The 15062-nt window shown below is 36.0% G+C and overlaps 1 protein-coding gene across 1 annotated transcript in view; it reads left to right on the top strand.

Annotated features, from left to right (window-relative positions):
- The window catches only part of LOC132557789 (uncharacterized), a gene marked incomplete at its 3' end in the record, with an annotated part of 148001 nt that overhangs the window by 47921 nt on the left and 85018 nt on the right, over window positions 1-15062 (top strand). The window contains 8 exon segments of the mRNA XM_060222317.1: window positions 10-250; window positions 622-800; window positions 4751-4937; window positions 7484-7684; window positions 9373-9546; window positions 9692-9874; window positions 13317-13496; window positions 13817-13936. Coding sequence (XP_060078300.1) covers window positions 10-250; window positions 622-800; window positions 4751-4937; window positions 7484-7684; window positions 9373-9546; window positions 9692-9874; window positions 13317-13496; window positions 13817-13936 — 1465 coding nt within the window.

Raw genomic sequence — 15062 nt, 5'->3', positions numbered from 1 at the left:
GAACCACAGAGGGACATAATTGACCTGCGGATGGGCGACACCCTGACAATCCGAGATGGAAACTCTGTTACTGGAGCAATGCTGGCTATGTATACCCACAAAAACAATGATGGCGTCACAGATTTGCCTGGATCAGACTCCATCACAGGTGGACCACAGTTTGTGTTCTCCACAGACCACCAGCTGTACATTATCCTCAGCACCAAGTATGCTGTGTCAGGTGTAGGCTTCAGATTCAGTATCTGGCAAGGTGTGTTTGTGAAATATAAGTTGACCTTTGATCTCCATGGTCAGTATCTGACAATGTGATCTTGTTATACATAGATTTATCTTTAACCAGCAGATTCAGTATCTGGCAAGGTGACCTTGTGATAAGAAAGCTGACCTTTAACCTTCATATTTAGTGTCTGACAGGTTGACCTTATGATTTATAAGTTAAGCTTCATTTTGAACTTTGAGATACTGCTATGAAATGCATGGATACTATTCCAAATTCTTTACATAAAGATAATAATTACATGATGTCAGGTCCTGTTTTCTATGAGATAACTTTATAATTACTTCAATCATGTTTGTATAACACAAAAATTGCCAGTTAGATGAGTTTATCCTTTCTTGCAGGTTGTGATGTCTCTATGAACAGTGAATATGGTGAAGTATTCTCACCCGGATTTCTGTATGGATTGAACTATGCAAACTTCCAGACATGCACCTGGTCGATTAGTTCACCAGTTGATAATCGAGGAGTGACGCTCTTCCTTGAATCAGCATCAGAATTAGGCAGTGATGATTTTCTGGAGGTGTGTGATGGTGACCCCTAATATCTACCATGTTTACCTCAAGCTCTGTATGGATACAGACTATCTACCAACTGTTTACCTCAAGCTATATATAGATACATGACATCTAACAACTGTTTACCTAAAGCTATATATAGATACATGACATCTAACATCTGTTTATAAGCTATATATAGATACATGACATCTGTCAAATGTTTACCTCAAGCTATATATAGATACAAGACATCTACCAACTGTTTACCTCAAGCTATATATAGATACATGACATCTACCAACTGTTTACCTCAAGCTAATATATAGATACATGACATCTACCAACTGTTTACCTCAAGCTATATATAGATACATGACATCTAACAACTGTTTGCCTCAAGCTATATATAGATACATGACATCTGTCAAATGTTTACCTCAAGCTATATATAGATACATGACATCTGTCAAATGTTTACCTCACGCTATATATAGATACAAGACATCTACCAACTGTTTACCTCAAGCTATATATAGATACAAGACATCTACCAAATGTTTACCTCAAGCTATATATAGATACATGACATCTACCAACTGTTTACTTCAAGCTATATATAGATACAAGACATCTACCAAATGTTTACCTTAAGCTATATATAGATAAATGACATCTACCAACTGTTTACTTCAAGCTATATATAGATACATGACATCTACCAAATGTTTACCTCAAGCTATATATAGATACATGACATCTACCAACTGTTTACTTCAAGCTATATATAGATACATGACATCTGTCAAATGTTTACTTCAAGCTATATATAGATACAAGACATAACAACTGTTTACCTCAAGCTATATATAGAAACATGACATCTGTCAAATGTTTACCTCAAGCTATATATAGATACATGACATCTAACAACTGTTTACTTCAAGCTATATATAGATACATGACATCTGTCAAATGTTTACCTCAAGCTATATATAGATACATGACATCTACCAACTGTTTACCTCAAGCTATATATAGATACATGACATCTACCAAATGTTTACCTCAAGCTATATATAGATACATGACATCTAACAACTGTTTGCCTCTAGCTATATATAGATACAAGACATGTAACATCTGTTTACCTCAAGCTATATATAGATACATGACATCTACCAACTGTTTTTCTCAAGCTATATATAGATACAAGACATCTAACAACTGTTTACCTCATGCTATATATAGATACATGACATCTAACAACTGTTTACCTCAAGCTATATATAGATACAAGACATCTAACAACTGTTTACCTCAAGCTATATATAGATACAAGACATCTGTCAAATGTTTACCTCATGCTATATATAGATACAGAACATCTAACAACTGTTTACCTCAAGCTATATATAGATACATGACATCTGTCAAATGTTTACCTCAAGCTATATATAGATACATGACATCTAACAACTGTTTACCTCAAGCTATATATAGATACAAGACATCTACCAAATGTTTACCTCAGGCTATATATAGATACATGACATCTAACAACTGTTTGCCTCAAGCTATATATAGATACATGACATCTACCAACTGTTTACCTCAAGCTATATATAGATACATGACATCTACCAAATGTTTACCTCAAGCTATATATAGATACATGACATCTACCAAATGTTTACCTCAAGCTATATATAGATACATGACATCTACCAACTGTTTACTTCAAGCTATATATAGATACAAGACATCTAACAACTGTTTACCTCACGCTATATATAGATACATGACATCTAACAACTGTTTACCTCAAGCTATATATAGATACAAGACATCTAACAACTGTTTACCTCACGCTATATATAGATACATGACATCTAACAACTGTTTACCTCAAGCTATATATAGATACATGACATCTAACAACTGTTTACCTCAAGCTATATATAGATACATGACATCTAACATCTGTTTACCTCAAGCTATATATAGATACAAGACATCTGTCAAATGTTTACCTCAAGCTATATATAGATACATGACATCTAACAACTGTTTACCTCAAGCTATATATAGATACATGACATCTAACAACTGTTTACCTCAAGCTATATATAGATACATGACATCTAACAACTGTTTACCTCAAGCTATATATAGATACATGACATCTAACAACTGTTTACCTCAAGCTATATATAGATACATGACATCTACCAAATGTTTACCTCAAGCTATATATAGATACAAGACATCTACCAAATGTTTACCTCAAGCTATATATAGATACATGACATCTAACAAATGTTTACCTCAAGCTATATATAGATACATGACATCTACCAAATGTTTACCTCAAGCTATATATAGATACATGACATCTACCAACTGTTTACCTCAAGCTATATATAGATACAGGACATCTACCAACTGTTTACCTCAAGCTATATGTAGATACATGACATCTACCAACTGTTTACTTCAAGCTATATATAGATACATGAGCTATATATAGATACAAGACATCTGTCAAATGTTTACCTCACGCTATATATAGATACAGAACATCTAACAACTGTTTACCTCAAGCTATATATAGATACAGGACATCTACCAACTGTTTACCTCAAGCTATATGTAGATACATGACATCTAACAACTGTTTACCTCAAGCTATATATAGATACATGACATCTACCAAATGTTTACATCAAGCTATATATAGATACATGACATCTAACAACTGTTTACCTCAAGCTATATATAGATACATGACATCTACCAAATGTTTACCTCACACTATATATAGATACATGACATCTAACAACTGTTTACCTCAAGCTATATATAGATACAGGACATCTACCAACTGTTACCTCAAGCTATATATAGATACATGACATCTAACATCTGTTTACCTCAAGCTATATATAGATACATGACATCTACCAAATGTTTACCTCAAGCTATATATAGATACATGACATCTGTCAAATGTTTACTTCAAGCTATATATAGATACATGACATCTACCAAATGTTTACTTCAAGCTATATATAGATACATGACATCTAACAAATGTTTACTTCAAGCTATATATAGATACATGACATCTACCAAATGTTTACCTCAAGCTATATATAGATACATGACATCTGTCAAATGTTTACCTCAAGCTATATATAGATACAAGACATCTACCAAATGTTTACTTCAAGCTATATATAGATACATGACATCTACCAAATGTTTACCTCAAGCTATATATAGATACATGACATCTGTCAAATGTTTACCTCAAGCTATATATAGATACATGACATCTAACAACTGTTTACTTCAAGCTATATATAGATACATGACATCTACCAAATGTTTACCTCAAGCTATATATAGATACATGACATCTGTCAAATGTTTACCTCAAGCTATATATAGATACATGACATCTACCAAATGTTTACCTCAAGCTATATATAGATACATGACATCTAACATCTGTTTACCTCAAGCTATATATAGATACAAGCTATATATAGATACATGACATCTACCAAATGTTTACTTCAAGCTATATATAGATACATGACATCTGTCAAATGTTTACCTCAAGCTATATATAGATACAAGACATCTACCAAATGTTTACCTTAAGCTATATATAGATACATGACATCTACCAACTGTTTACTTCAAGCTATATATAGATACATGACATCTACCAAATGTTTACCTCAAGCTATATATAGATACATGACATCTGTCAAATGTTTACTTCAAGCTATATATAGATACAAGACATAACAACTGTTTACCTCAAGCTATATATAGATACATGACATCATTCAAATGTTTACCTCAAGCTATATATAGATACAAGACATCTACTTTATGATGTAACTAGATATATCTCATGTACTAGTCTACTTACTATTTAAATGTTTACTTTTGTATTCACTAGATTTTTGTAGACAAGAATGATGATATGGGTACCAGTGTCCATAACATGACCACAATGCCAAAAGGATTTGGTAGTACCAACCTTCCTCTCAACACGCCTATACATTCTAGTAATGGCCAACTGTTCATCAGGTTCACTACCAATGCCATACGCTCAGCTAAGGGATTCCTTGCACGCTTTTCTGTAGGTAAGTTAAGCTACAATAAACTATGTTTAAGGTGACTTATTTTCTGATAGCAAGAAAGGTAATTAATTGTGCCCAAGTTTGGTGTCTGAAGGAAGTGGTTGTTTTCTGGTGAGACATGTGAAGTAAGTGGTTGTTTTCTGGTTAGACATGTGAAGTAAGTGGTTGTTTCCTGGTTTTGATGTGTATAGGAAGTGGCTGTTCCCTGGTTAGACATGTGAAGGAAGTGGCTGTTTTCTGGTTAGACATGTGAAGGAAGTGGCTGTTTCCTGGTTAGACATGTGAAGGAAGTGGCTGTTTCCTGGTTAGACATGAGAAGGAAGTGGCTGTTTCCTGGTTAGACATGTGAAGGAAGTGGCTGTTTCCTGGTTAGACATGTGAAGGAAGTGGCTGTTTCCTGGTTAGACATGTGAAGGAAGTGGCTGTTTTCTGGTTAGACATGTGAAGGAAGTGGCTGTTTTCTGGTTAGACATGTGAAGGAAGTGGCTGTTTTCTGGTTTAATGTCTGAAGGAAGTGGCTGTTTTCTGGTTAGACATGTGAAGGAAGTGGCTGTTTCCTGGTTAGACATGTGAAGGAAGTGGCTGTTTTCTGGTTAGACATGTGAAGGAAGTGGTTGTTTCCTGGTTTTGTTGTGTGTAGGAAGTGGCTGTTTCCTGGTTAGACATGTGAAGGAAGTGACTGTTTTCTGGTTAGACATGTGAAGGAAGTGGCTGTTTTCTGGTTTAATGTCTGAAGGAAGTGGTTGTTTCCTGGTAAGACATGAGAAGGAAGTGGCTGTTTCCTGGTTAGACATGTGAAGGAAGTGGTTGTTTTCTGGTTAGACATGTGAAGGAAGTGGTTGTTTTCTGGTTAGACATGTGAAGGAAGTGGCTGTTTCCTGGTTAGACATGTGAAGGAAGTGGCTGTTTCCTGGTTTGACATGTGAAGGAAGTGGCTGTTTCCTGCTTAGACATGTGAAGAAAGTGGCTGTTTCCTGATTAGACATGAGAAGGAAGTGGCTGTTTCCTGGTTAGACATGAGAAGGAAGTGGTTGTTTCCTGGTTAGACATGAGAAGGAAGTGGCTGTTCCCTGGTTTTGATGTGTGAAGGAAGTGGTTGTTTTCTGGTTAGACATGTGAAGGAAGTGGCTGTTCCCTGGTTTGATGTTTTAAGGAAGTGGCTGTTTCCTGGTTAGACATGTAAAGGAAGTGGCTGTTCCCTAGTTTAATGTCTGAAGGAAGTGGCTGTTTCCTTGTTAGACATGTGAAGGAAGTGGTTGTTTCCTGGTTAGACATGTGAAGGAAGTGGTTGTTTCCTGGTTAGACATGAGAAGGAAGTGGCTGTTTCCTGGTTAGACATGTGAAGGAAGTGGCTGTTTCCTTGTTAGACATGTGAAGGAAGTGGTTGTTTTCTGGTTAGACATGTGAAGGAAGTGGCTGTTTCCTTGTTAGACATGTGAAGGAAGTGGCTGTTTCCTTGTTAGACATGTGAAGGAAGTGGCTGTTTCCTGGTTAGACATGTGAAGGAAGTGGTTGTTCCCTGGTGAGACATGTGTAGGAAGTGGTTGTTTCCTGGTTAGACATGTGAAGGAAGTGGCTGTTTCCTTGTTAGACATGTGAAGGAAGTGGCTGTTTCCTTGTTAGACATGTGAAGGAAGTGGTTGTTTTCTGGTTAGACATGTGAAGGAAGTGGCTGTTTCCTGGTTAGATATGTGAAGGAAGTGGTTGTTCCCTGGTGAGACATGTGTAGGAAGTGGTTGTTTTCTGGTTAGACATGTGAAGGAAGTGGCTGTTTTCTGGTTAGACATGTGAAGGAAGTGGCTGCTTTTTGGTTAGACATGTGAAGGAAGTGGTTGTTTCCTGGTTAGACATGTGAAGGAAGTGGCTGTTCCCTGGTTTTGTGTGTTGAGGAAATGTTTGAGTCCTGGTTTGGTATCAACTTATCTTTAGTGACTGGTACCAAATGTTGAGATATTAAATAGAATGTTACAATTGTAATTTACATTCAAAATCACTGAAACATGTATGGACTTAAGAAAAATTTACATGGAAACCATTGAAAAAGTACAAAGATAATAAGACTAGGTGTTCCAGGAAGATTAGTGTCTACTACTTTGTCAACTACATCTGCCATGTAAATTTTGGTCAGTCAGGTCTGTTATGTCATGCTCCAGAATGTGAACAAAATGTTTAACACACCAGACACAATGTTTAACACACCAGACACAATGTTTAACACACCAGACACAATGTTTAACACACCAGACACAATGTTTAACACACCAGACACAATGTTTAACACACCAGACACAATGTTTAACACACCAGACACAATGTTTAACACACCAGACACAATGTTTAACACACCAGACACAATGTTTAACACACCAGACACAATGTTTAACACACCAGACACAATGTTTAACACACCAGACACAATGTTTAACACACCAGACACAATGTTTAACACACCAGACACAATGTTTAACACACCAGACACAGTTACTTTAGAGTTTAGAATACAATCTGAAGTACATTAAAGTATTAACCCTGAAAGGACATTTTTACAGACTGTCCTAACCCTGACATCGAGGAAAGCTACACCTCACTGTCAGGCTCTAAGAACTGGTGGTACAGAGACGTAGAGGAGGTCTCATGTAAGACTGGAAACAGATTTGTTGACCAGGAGTTCCAGGATGGCTCTTCTTCACACTCAATAATGTGCCAGTTCAGAGGGATGTGGAGCTTAGGAAACATACCTCACTGTCAGCGTAAGTGTGGAAAGGAAACACATCAGAATGTTCAACTTTGTGTAACTAATGATATTGGTTTATATCTCCCCATTTTGATTTTTACCTCGTTTTTAATCTTCTATTTTCTCAATCACCTCCGCAGCTTCAAAATTTAGGCCTTTAGCATCACTACTGAGTCCTAGAAGGACGACACAGCTGTATGATGCAGTTTAATTCATTATTTGACTCTACTCTATCTGATTATAAATATAGCTTGTTAAGACACACCTGTAAATTGTTTTGTAATTTTCATTAAAAATAATGGGTATGTAACACGTTTTTCAGTTGGATAATTTTCATGACCTAATCCCTTATATATTCATGAATTTTGACGCAAGGCCAGCCAAAATACACCAGCCATTTTCCAGTTGAGGCAGATGTTTGACATCAACATTAGAGAAATATATTATAGCGACATGCTAAAATGTCTCGTTAAAATGTGAAATGGAGAGTATGATGATCTTTGTGACCAATTTTATTCACTATTGCTCCACTTCAAGTGAGGTTGTGGGTAATTTCAGAAAGTTGAGAAAAATGAAAACTTCACTTGATAATATCACAGCTAAATGAAATCATATCACCTACCTCTACTTGATAATTCTTTAGAGAATGATATGTAAATCCCAATTTCCAATAGGAAGAAAAATACTGACAACTTCGGACAAATTTCCCGTCATGATCTCTCATTGATTCCTCTCTGTGATATTTGCTTTTTTATCAATCTACTTTAATAACTAAATACCTTTACCATTCTGAGAAAGACCTGATTTTTTGTACGTACACTAGGAATCAGTATAAACAACAATTTAGACAGAAAATCCATGCAGGGAAACATTTTAAGCCTTTTTAAATACCTCAACTTGCATCCTGCCCTGAATCTGTCAACAAGTTAAATGGAAAGTGGATGGAGCTTCTTTGTCATCAAGTGTTGAAAGGAGCATTTTGATTGGCCAAGAACATGTGATGGACTGTTTCAAACAAAATTGTGCAGTTCTTTGGTTTTGTTGAATTTTGTTGATATTGCAATAATTATGGTTGGTTTTATGTACTGAAGATAAGATCATGAATTTTGGTTTTAAAATAAGATGAAGTCAACTGACATAGTTTGTTCATACAAACCTGTAAACTATTTGTAATTATCAAGATAGTTTGTACAGACCTGTAAACTATTTGTAATTATCAAGATAGTTTGTACAGACCTGTAAACTATTTGTAATTATCAAGATAGTTTGTACAGACCTGTAAACTATTTGTAATTATCAAGATAGTTTGTACAGACCTGTAAACTATTTGTAATTATCAAGATAGTTTGTACAGACCTGTAAACTATTTGTAATTATCAAGATAGTTTGTACAGACCTGTAAACTATTTGTAATTATCAAGATAATTTGTACAGACCTGTAAACTTTTTATAATTATCAAGATAGTTTGTACAGACCTGTAAACTTTTTATAGTTATCAAGATAGTTTGTACAGACCTGTAAACTATTTGTAATTATCAAGATAGTTTGTACAGACCTGTAAACGTTTAGGGTTAGGGTTAACCTAACATGATAAACATGATAATTCTATTGAACTGGTGTAAGATTTGATTAGGATTTGCTCTTGTATTCACATTGGGTGGGTATATTGTCAGTAATTTGATTGAACTGTATTCTATATTCAGCTGTTTACTGTGGAATGCCTTCAGCTATATCTAATGGATATATTGCTAAAAGTAATGGTGTCACTTATAACTCTTCTGCTACCTACCAATGCTATCCTGGCTTCACCTTAGTGGGCAGCGAGATTGTCACATGTACTTCATCAGGCCAGTGGACTAAATCACCAACCTGTCAAGGTAAAACTGTTCTTACCATGATTGTGATTTCCTTTGTGTATGTGTGGTTCTTACATTGTTGACCATAAATGATGTTACCTGGTATCAGCATTTAGCTTTTGCCATAAAAAATAGAAATATGCTTATGTTGACTTTAATTTTTCAGGTGCAGTCTGTCCTTGGAGAATAGCATTTTCTTCTGGAACAGAAAATGTCACCAGGGGTTCTGATCGACAGTATGGAACCATTGTGTACTATGAATGTGATCTTGGGTATGAGATTGTTGGTGAAGCAATCATCATTTGTCAGTCAAACAGTCAGTGGTCAGCACAAGTTCCAACCTGTAAAAGTAAGTTTGTGTTTGACATATATTTACATAAAAGTATTGTGATGGTCGCTATATATGTAAGGAATATATAAAATAATTCTGTAGTCTCCCTTTTCACCAAGACAACCAGGGGAAAATTTCCTGAAGGGATGTGTAAAGAAATTGGGTTACATTAGATCTCTTTGGTTTCCTCGGGTACTCTATTGGCTTTCTTCCACAGTATGACCTCTCCCATGTTTTCATTCAGAACAACAATAGTTATTTTCTGCCCCAAATATTTTCAGTTGAGCATATAATTGCTACTTTGTCTATCCTTGCATCTATTCTTTCATGTTCAGAACACCACTTTGGCCACAGTTAAGCAAGGATTATGAAACTTGGTGTATACACATATTGATCATACTAAACATGATCTACAGTGTACCAAACTCAGGGCCCACAACCTTGCAATTACAGAGTTATTGCCCTTCTTTAAAATTCCTTGCCCAGAGAATAACCTTGCCTACAGTTAAGCAAGCATCTTGAAAATTGGTGCTTGCATTGGTTATATATAGACAATGTACAATACCCTGAAGTCAGGGCCTGCCACCCTTCAATTACAGAATAATTGCCCATTGTTTTGTATTCAGAGCATAACTGATGAAATTTGGTGTTTATATTGGTCATTCTAAATAGAAGTGCAGTGTATCGCATTCAGGGTCTGAAAGCCCTTACTTCCATCATTAATGTCCTTTCTTAAAATTTTGTGTCAAAGTTATTTTGGTGGACATTCATCAGTTTCACTGATACTCTTGTTGATATAAGTTGATAAATACTTTTTGCAGTCGTGAAATAAAGAAATAAAGTATATACCTAGTTATACAGTCAACCAGCTTTCTTTCATGTTTGATTTACATTTGAAGCATAATGGTGTTTTGTCCATCTTTGTGCTGTGCGTAAACTTTTTATTTTTTTAAACTTCTCATGTTCCACTAATGGGATTGACCTAAAATTTGCTTGAAATGACTTTGAGATGGTGATGTTAACAAGCTGTTTTATTTTTTTCCTTCATTAAATTTTTCAAAAGTTCAATGTGACAGCCATGGTGGCCATATGTTAACATTATTGTACAATCATTGTTGCCCTGAACAACGCCTATTTTTATACTTCTTCTCAAGTACCGTTTGTGGGATTGAGCTGAAACTTACTTGGAATGATTCTGAGATGGTCCTGACCAAGTGTTGTTATTTTTCAGGTCAATTAAAAAAAAATACTGACTATTGACTTTAATTAGTAATACTTACCATTTACTTTCAGAAATGATACAGACCATTTACCTTAATCAATACTATCAACCATTTACATTTATAATACCGGTAATTTACCTTGATAATACCAACAATTTACGTTACTCAATGATGCAGGACCATTTAAGTTAATAAACCAGTAACATTTAGGTTTATTGATAATACATGGCAATTTACCTGAATTAATTAATACATGACAGTTTATCTATGTCTATACTGACTCTAAATACACTATATATACAGCAATAGTATGTCTCGTAGATCTGTTGTTGATTTCAGTGATAATGTGTCTCGTAGATCTGTTGTTGATTTCAGTGATAATGTGTCTCATCGATCTGTTGTTGATTTCAGTGATAGTGTGTCTCATAAATCTGTTGTTGATTTCAGTGATAGTGTGTCTCCTAGATCTGTTGTAGATTTCAGTGATAGTGTGTCTCGTAGATCTGTTGTTGATTTCAGTGATAGTGTGTCTCCTAGATCTGTTGTAGATTTCAGTGATAGTGTGTCTCCTAGATCTGTTGTAGATTTCAGTGATAGTGTGTCTCCTAGATCTGTTGTTGATTTCAGTGATAGTATGTCTCCTAGATCTGTTGTTGATTTCAGTAATAGTATGTCTCCTAGATCTGTTGTTGATTTCAGTGATAGTGTGTCTCCTAGATCTGTTGTTGATTTCAGTGATAGTATGTCTCCTAGATCTGTTGTTGATTTCAGCGATAGTGTGTCTCCTAGATCTGTTGTAGATTTCAGTGATAGTGTGTCTCCTAGATCTGTTGTTGATTTCAGCGATAGTATGTCTCCTAGATCTGTTGTTGATTTCAGTGATAGTATGTCTCCTAGATCTGTTGTTGATTTCAGTGATAGTGTGTCTCCTAGATCTGTTGTTGATTTCAGTGATAGTATGTCTCCTAGATCTGTTGTTGATTTCAGTAATAGTGTGTCTCCTAGATCTGTTGTTGATTTCAGTGATAGTGTGTCTCCTAGATCTGTTGTAGATTTCAGCGATAGTGTGTCTCCTAGATCTGTTGTTGATTTCAGCGATAATGTGTCTCCTAGATCTGTTGTTGATTTCAGTGATAATGTGTCTCCTAGATCTGTTGTTGATTTCAGTGATAATGTGTCTCCTAGATCTGTTGTTGATTTCAGTGATAATGTGTCTCCTAGATCTGTTGTTGATTTCAGTGATAATGTGTCTCCTAGATCTGTTGTTGATTTCAGTGATAATGTGTCTCCTAGATCTGTTGTTGATTTCAGTGATAATGTGTCTCCTAGATCTGTTGTTGATTTCAGTGATAATGTGTCTCCTAGATCTGTTGTTGATTTCAGTGATAATGTGTCTCATAAATCTGTTGTTGATTTCAGTGATAGTGTGTCTCATAAATCTGTTGTTGATTTCAGCGATAGTGTGTCTCCTAGATCTGTTGTTGATTTCAGCGATAGTGTGTCTCATAAATCTGTTGTTGATTTCAGTGATAATGTGTCTCATCGATCTGTTGTTGATTTCAGCGATAGTGTGTCTCATCGATCTGTTGTTGATTTCAGCGATAGTGTGTCTCATAAATCTGTTGTTGATTTCAGTGATAGTGTGTCTCATAAATCTGTTGTTGATTTCAGTGATAGTGTGTCTCATAAATCTGTTGTTGATTTCAGTGTAGGGGATGACTTATTCCCTTGATTGTTCAATTCTGAGTTGTCCTTGTTTCGGTAAAAATTGCAAGCATGTTTGAAGTTGTTAACGAGGTTATGTGTATACAAAGCCATGCAAGACCTTACATAACTGTGATGAACCTTCATAATACTATTGAAACAGAAGCTGAAGACACCTTATGAATTAGGGTGTTAATGAGACGGGTTTATTCCTCAGGATTACAGTACTGTATCAAATTCACTGTTAAAATTTTAAAAGCTGTTACAGTCTATGAAATCATTAATGGAACATTGGCTGTTTAAACTTCCTTTGACAAACTTACTTTTTGTGGCTAAATTTTAAAGATTAGAAATGGGGCTCCCTACAGTGTTTTTATGAAGACTCTACACTTCAGATTAAAAAAAGGGTGGTTCAGATTTTCACAAAAATTAAATTTTCTTAAATTTGTTGCATTGTTAAACTAGTGAAAGTTAGTAGCCACAAAAAAAGTCTGTTGTGAGGGAGGTACCTGAGTTTGTACTATTTGTTGAAGAACGTTCCTGTATGAGCCCAGAAATCAAGAACGCTGTTCTAGATGCTTCAAGTGTGATGGTTGGACAGCAATTGACAGTAACTTGCAAGACTGGCTATACATTTGAAGATAGAAACATAAGAAATGTAACAACGTGTTTACCAAGCCTAACATTCTATCCAGCCATTGGACACTGTTTAAGTAAGTAAACAGATTACAGTTGATTGATTTTTAGTTTAGGTTATGATGATTCATAATAAATGTATGATAATACATTTCTTGTTATAGTTTATGTTATATGACAAAAGTTATCTTAGGAGAATAATGGTCATATAATTTAACAATATGCAATTACAGTTAAGTGATAATTAACTTTAAAAGATATTAACTGTTTTGTGATAAGAAACTTTACACAACATTAAATGTTTTGTGATAATAAACTTTACATACTATTAACTGTAGTTAAGCATCCAATATGAAATGAGAATTGATATTAGATGTTACTGAATGTTTGTTTGCAGATATTAATGAATGTACTGGGATAAATGAATGTACTCAGAAGTGTATTGACAATGAAGGTAGTTACACCTGTGGCTGTAATGATGGATACATGTTGGGCTCCGATGGCGTCACTTGTTCAGGTACTGGTATATTTGTAATGCTAAACATGTAAATTCTGTGAGGGTGAGACCTGTTTGGTGTAAAACCTGTAAGGGAGAAGACCTGTGTGGTGTGAGACATGTAAGGGAGAAGACCTGTGTGGTGTGAGACATGTAAGGGAGAAGACCTGTGTGGTGTGAGACATGTAAGGGAGAAGACCTGTTTGGTGTGAGACATGTAAGGGAGAAGACCTGGTTGGTGTAAAATCTGTAAAGGAGAAGACCTGTTTGGTGTAAAATCTGTAAAGTAGAAGACCTGTTTGGTGTGAGAGAAGACCTGTTTGGTGTGAGACATGTAAGGGAGAAGACCTGTGTGGTGTGAGACTTGTAAGGGAGAAGACCTGTGTGGTGTGAGACATGTAAGGGAGAAGACCTGTGTGGTGTGAGACATGTAAGGGAGAAGACCTGTTTGGTGTGAGACATGTAAGGGAGAAGACCTGGTTGGTGTGAGACATGTAAGGGAGAAGACCTGTTTGGTGTAAAATCTGTAAAGGAGAAGACCTGTTTGGTGTAAAATCTGTAAAGGAGAAGACCTGTTTGGTGTGAGACATGTAAGGGAGAAGACCTGTGTGGTGTGAACATGACATGTGTGGTGTGAGACATGTAAGAGAAGACCTGTGTGGTGTGAGACATGTAAGGGAGAAGACCTGTGTGGTGTGAGACATGTAAGGGAGAAGACCTGTGTGGTGTGAGACATGTAAGGGAGAAGACCTGTGTGGTGTGAGACATGTAAGGGAGAAGACCTGTGTGGTGTGAGACATGTAAGGGAGAAGACCTGTGTGGTGTGAGACTTGTAAGGGAGAAAGGGAGAAGACCTGTGTGGTGTGAGACATGTAAGGGAGAAGACCTGTGTGGTGTGAGACATGTAAGGGAGAAGACCTGTTTGGTGTGAGACATGTAAGGGAGAAGACCTGTGTGGTGTGAGACTTGTAAGGGAGAAGACCTGTGTGGTGTGAAACATGTAAGGGAGAAGACCTGTGTGGTGTGAGACATGTAAGGGAGAAGACCTGTTTGGTGTGAGACATGTAAGGGAGAAGACCTGTTTGGTGTGAGACATGTAAGGGAGAAGACCTGTTTGGTGTAAAATCTGTAAAGGAGAAGACCTGTT

This window comes from Ylistrum balloti, unplaced genomic scaffold, assembly GCF_031769215.1.
Source record: "Ylistrum balloti isolate Yb309-2 unplaced genomic scaffold, AGI_CSIRO_Ybal_v1 Utg370724, whole genome shotgun sequence".
Classification (NCBI taxonomy): Eukaryota; Metazoa; Mollusca; class Bivalvia; order Pectinida; family Pectinidae; genus Ylistrum; species Ylistrum balloti.
The sequence above is the reverse complement of the archived record's forward strand: the minus strand, read 5'-3'. Positions and strand labels throughout refer to the sequence as shown.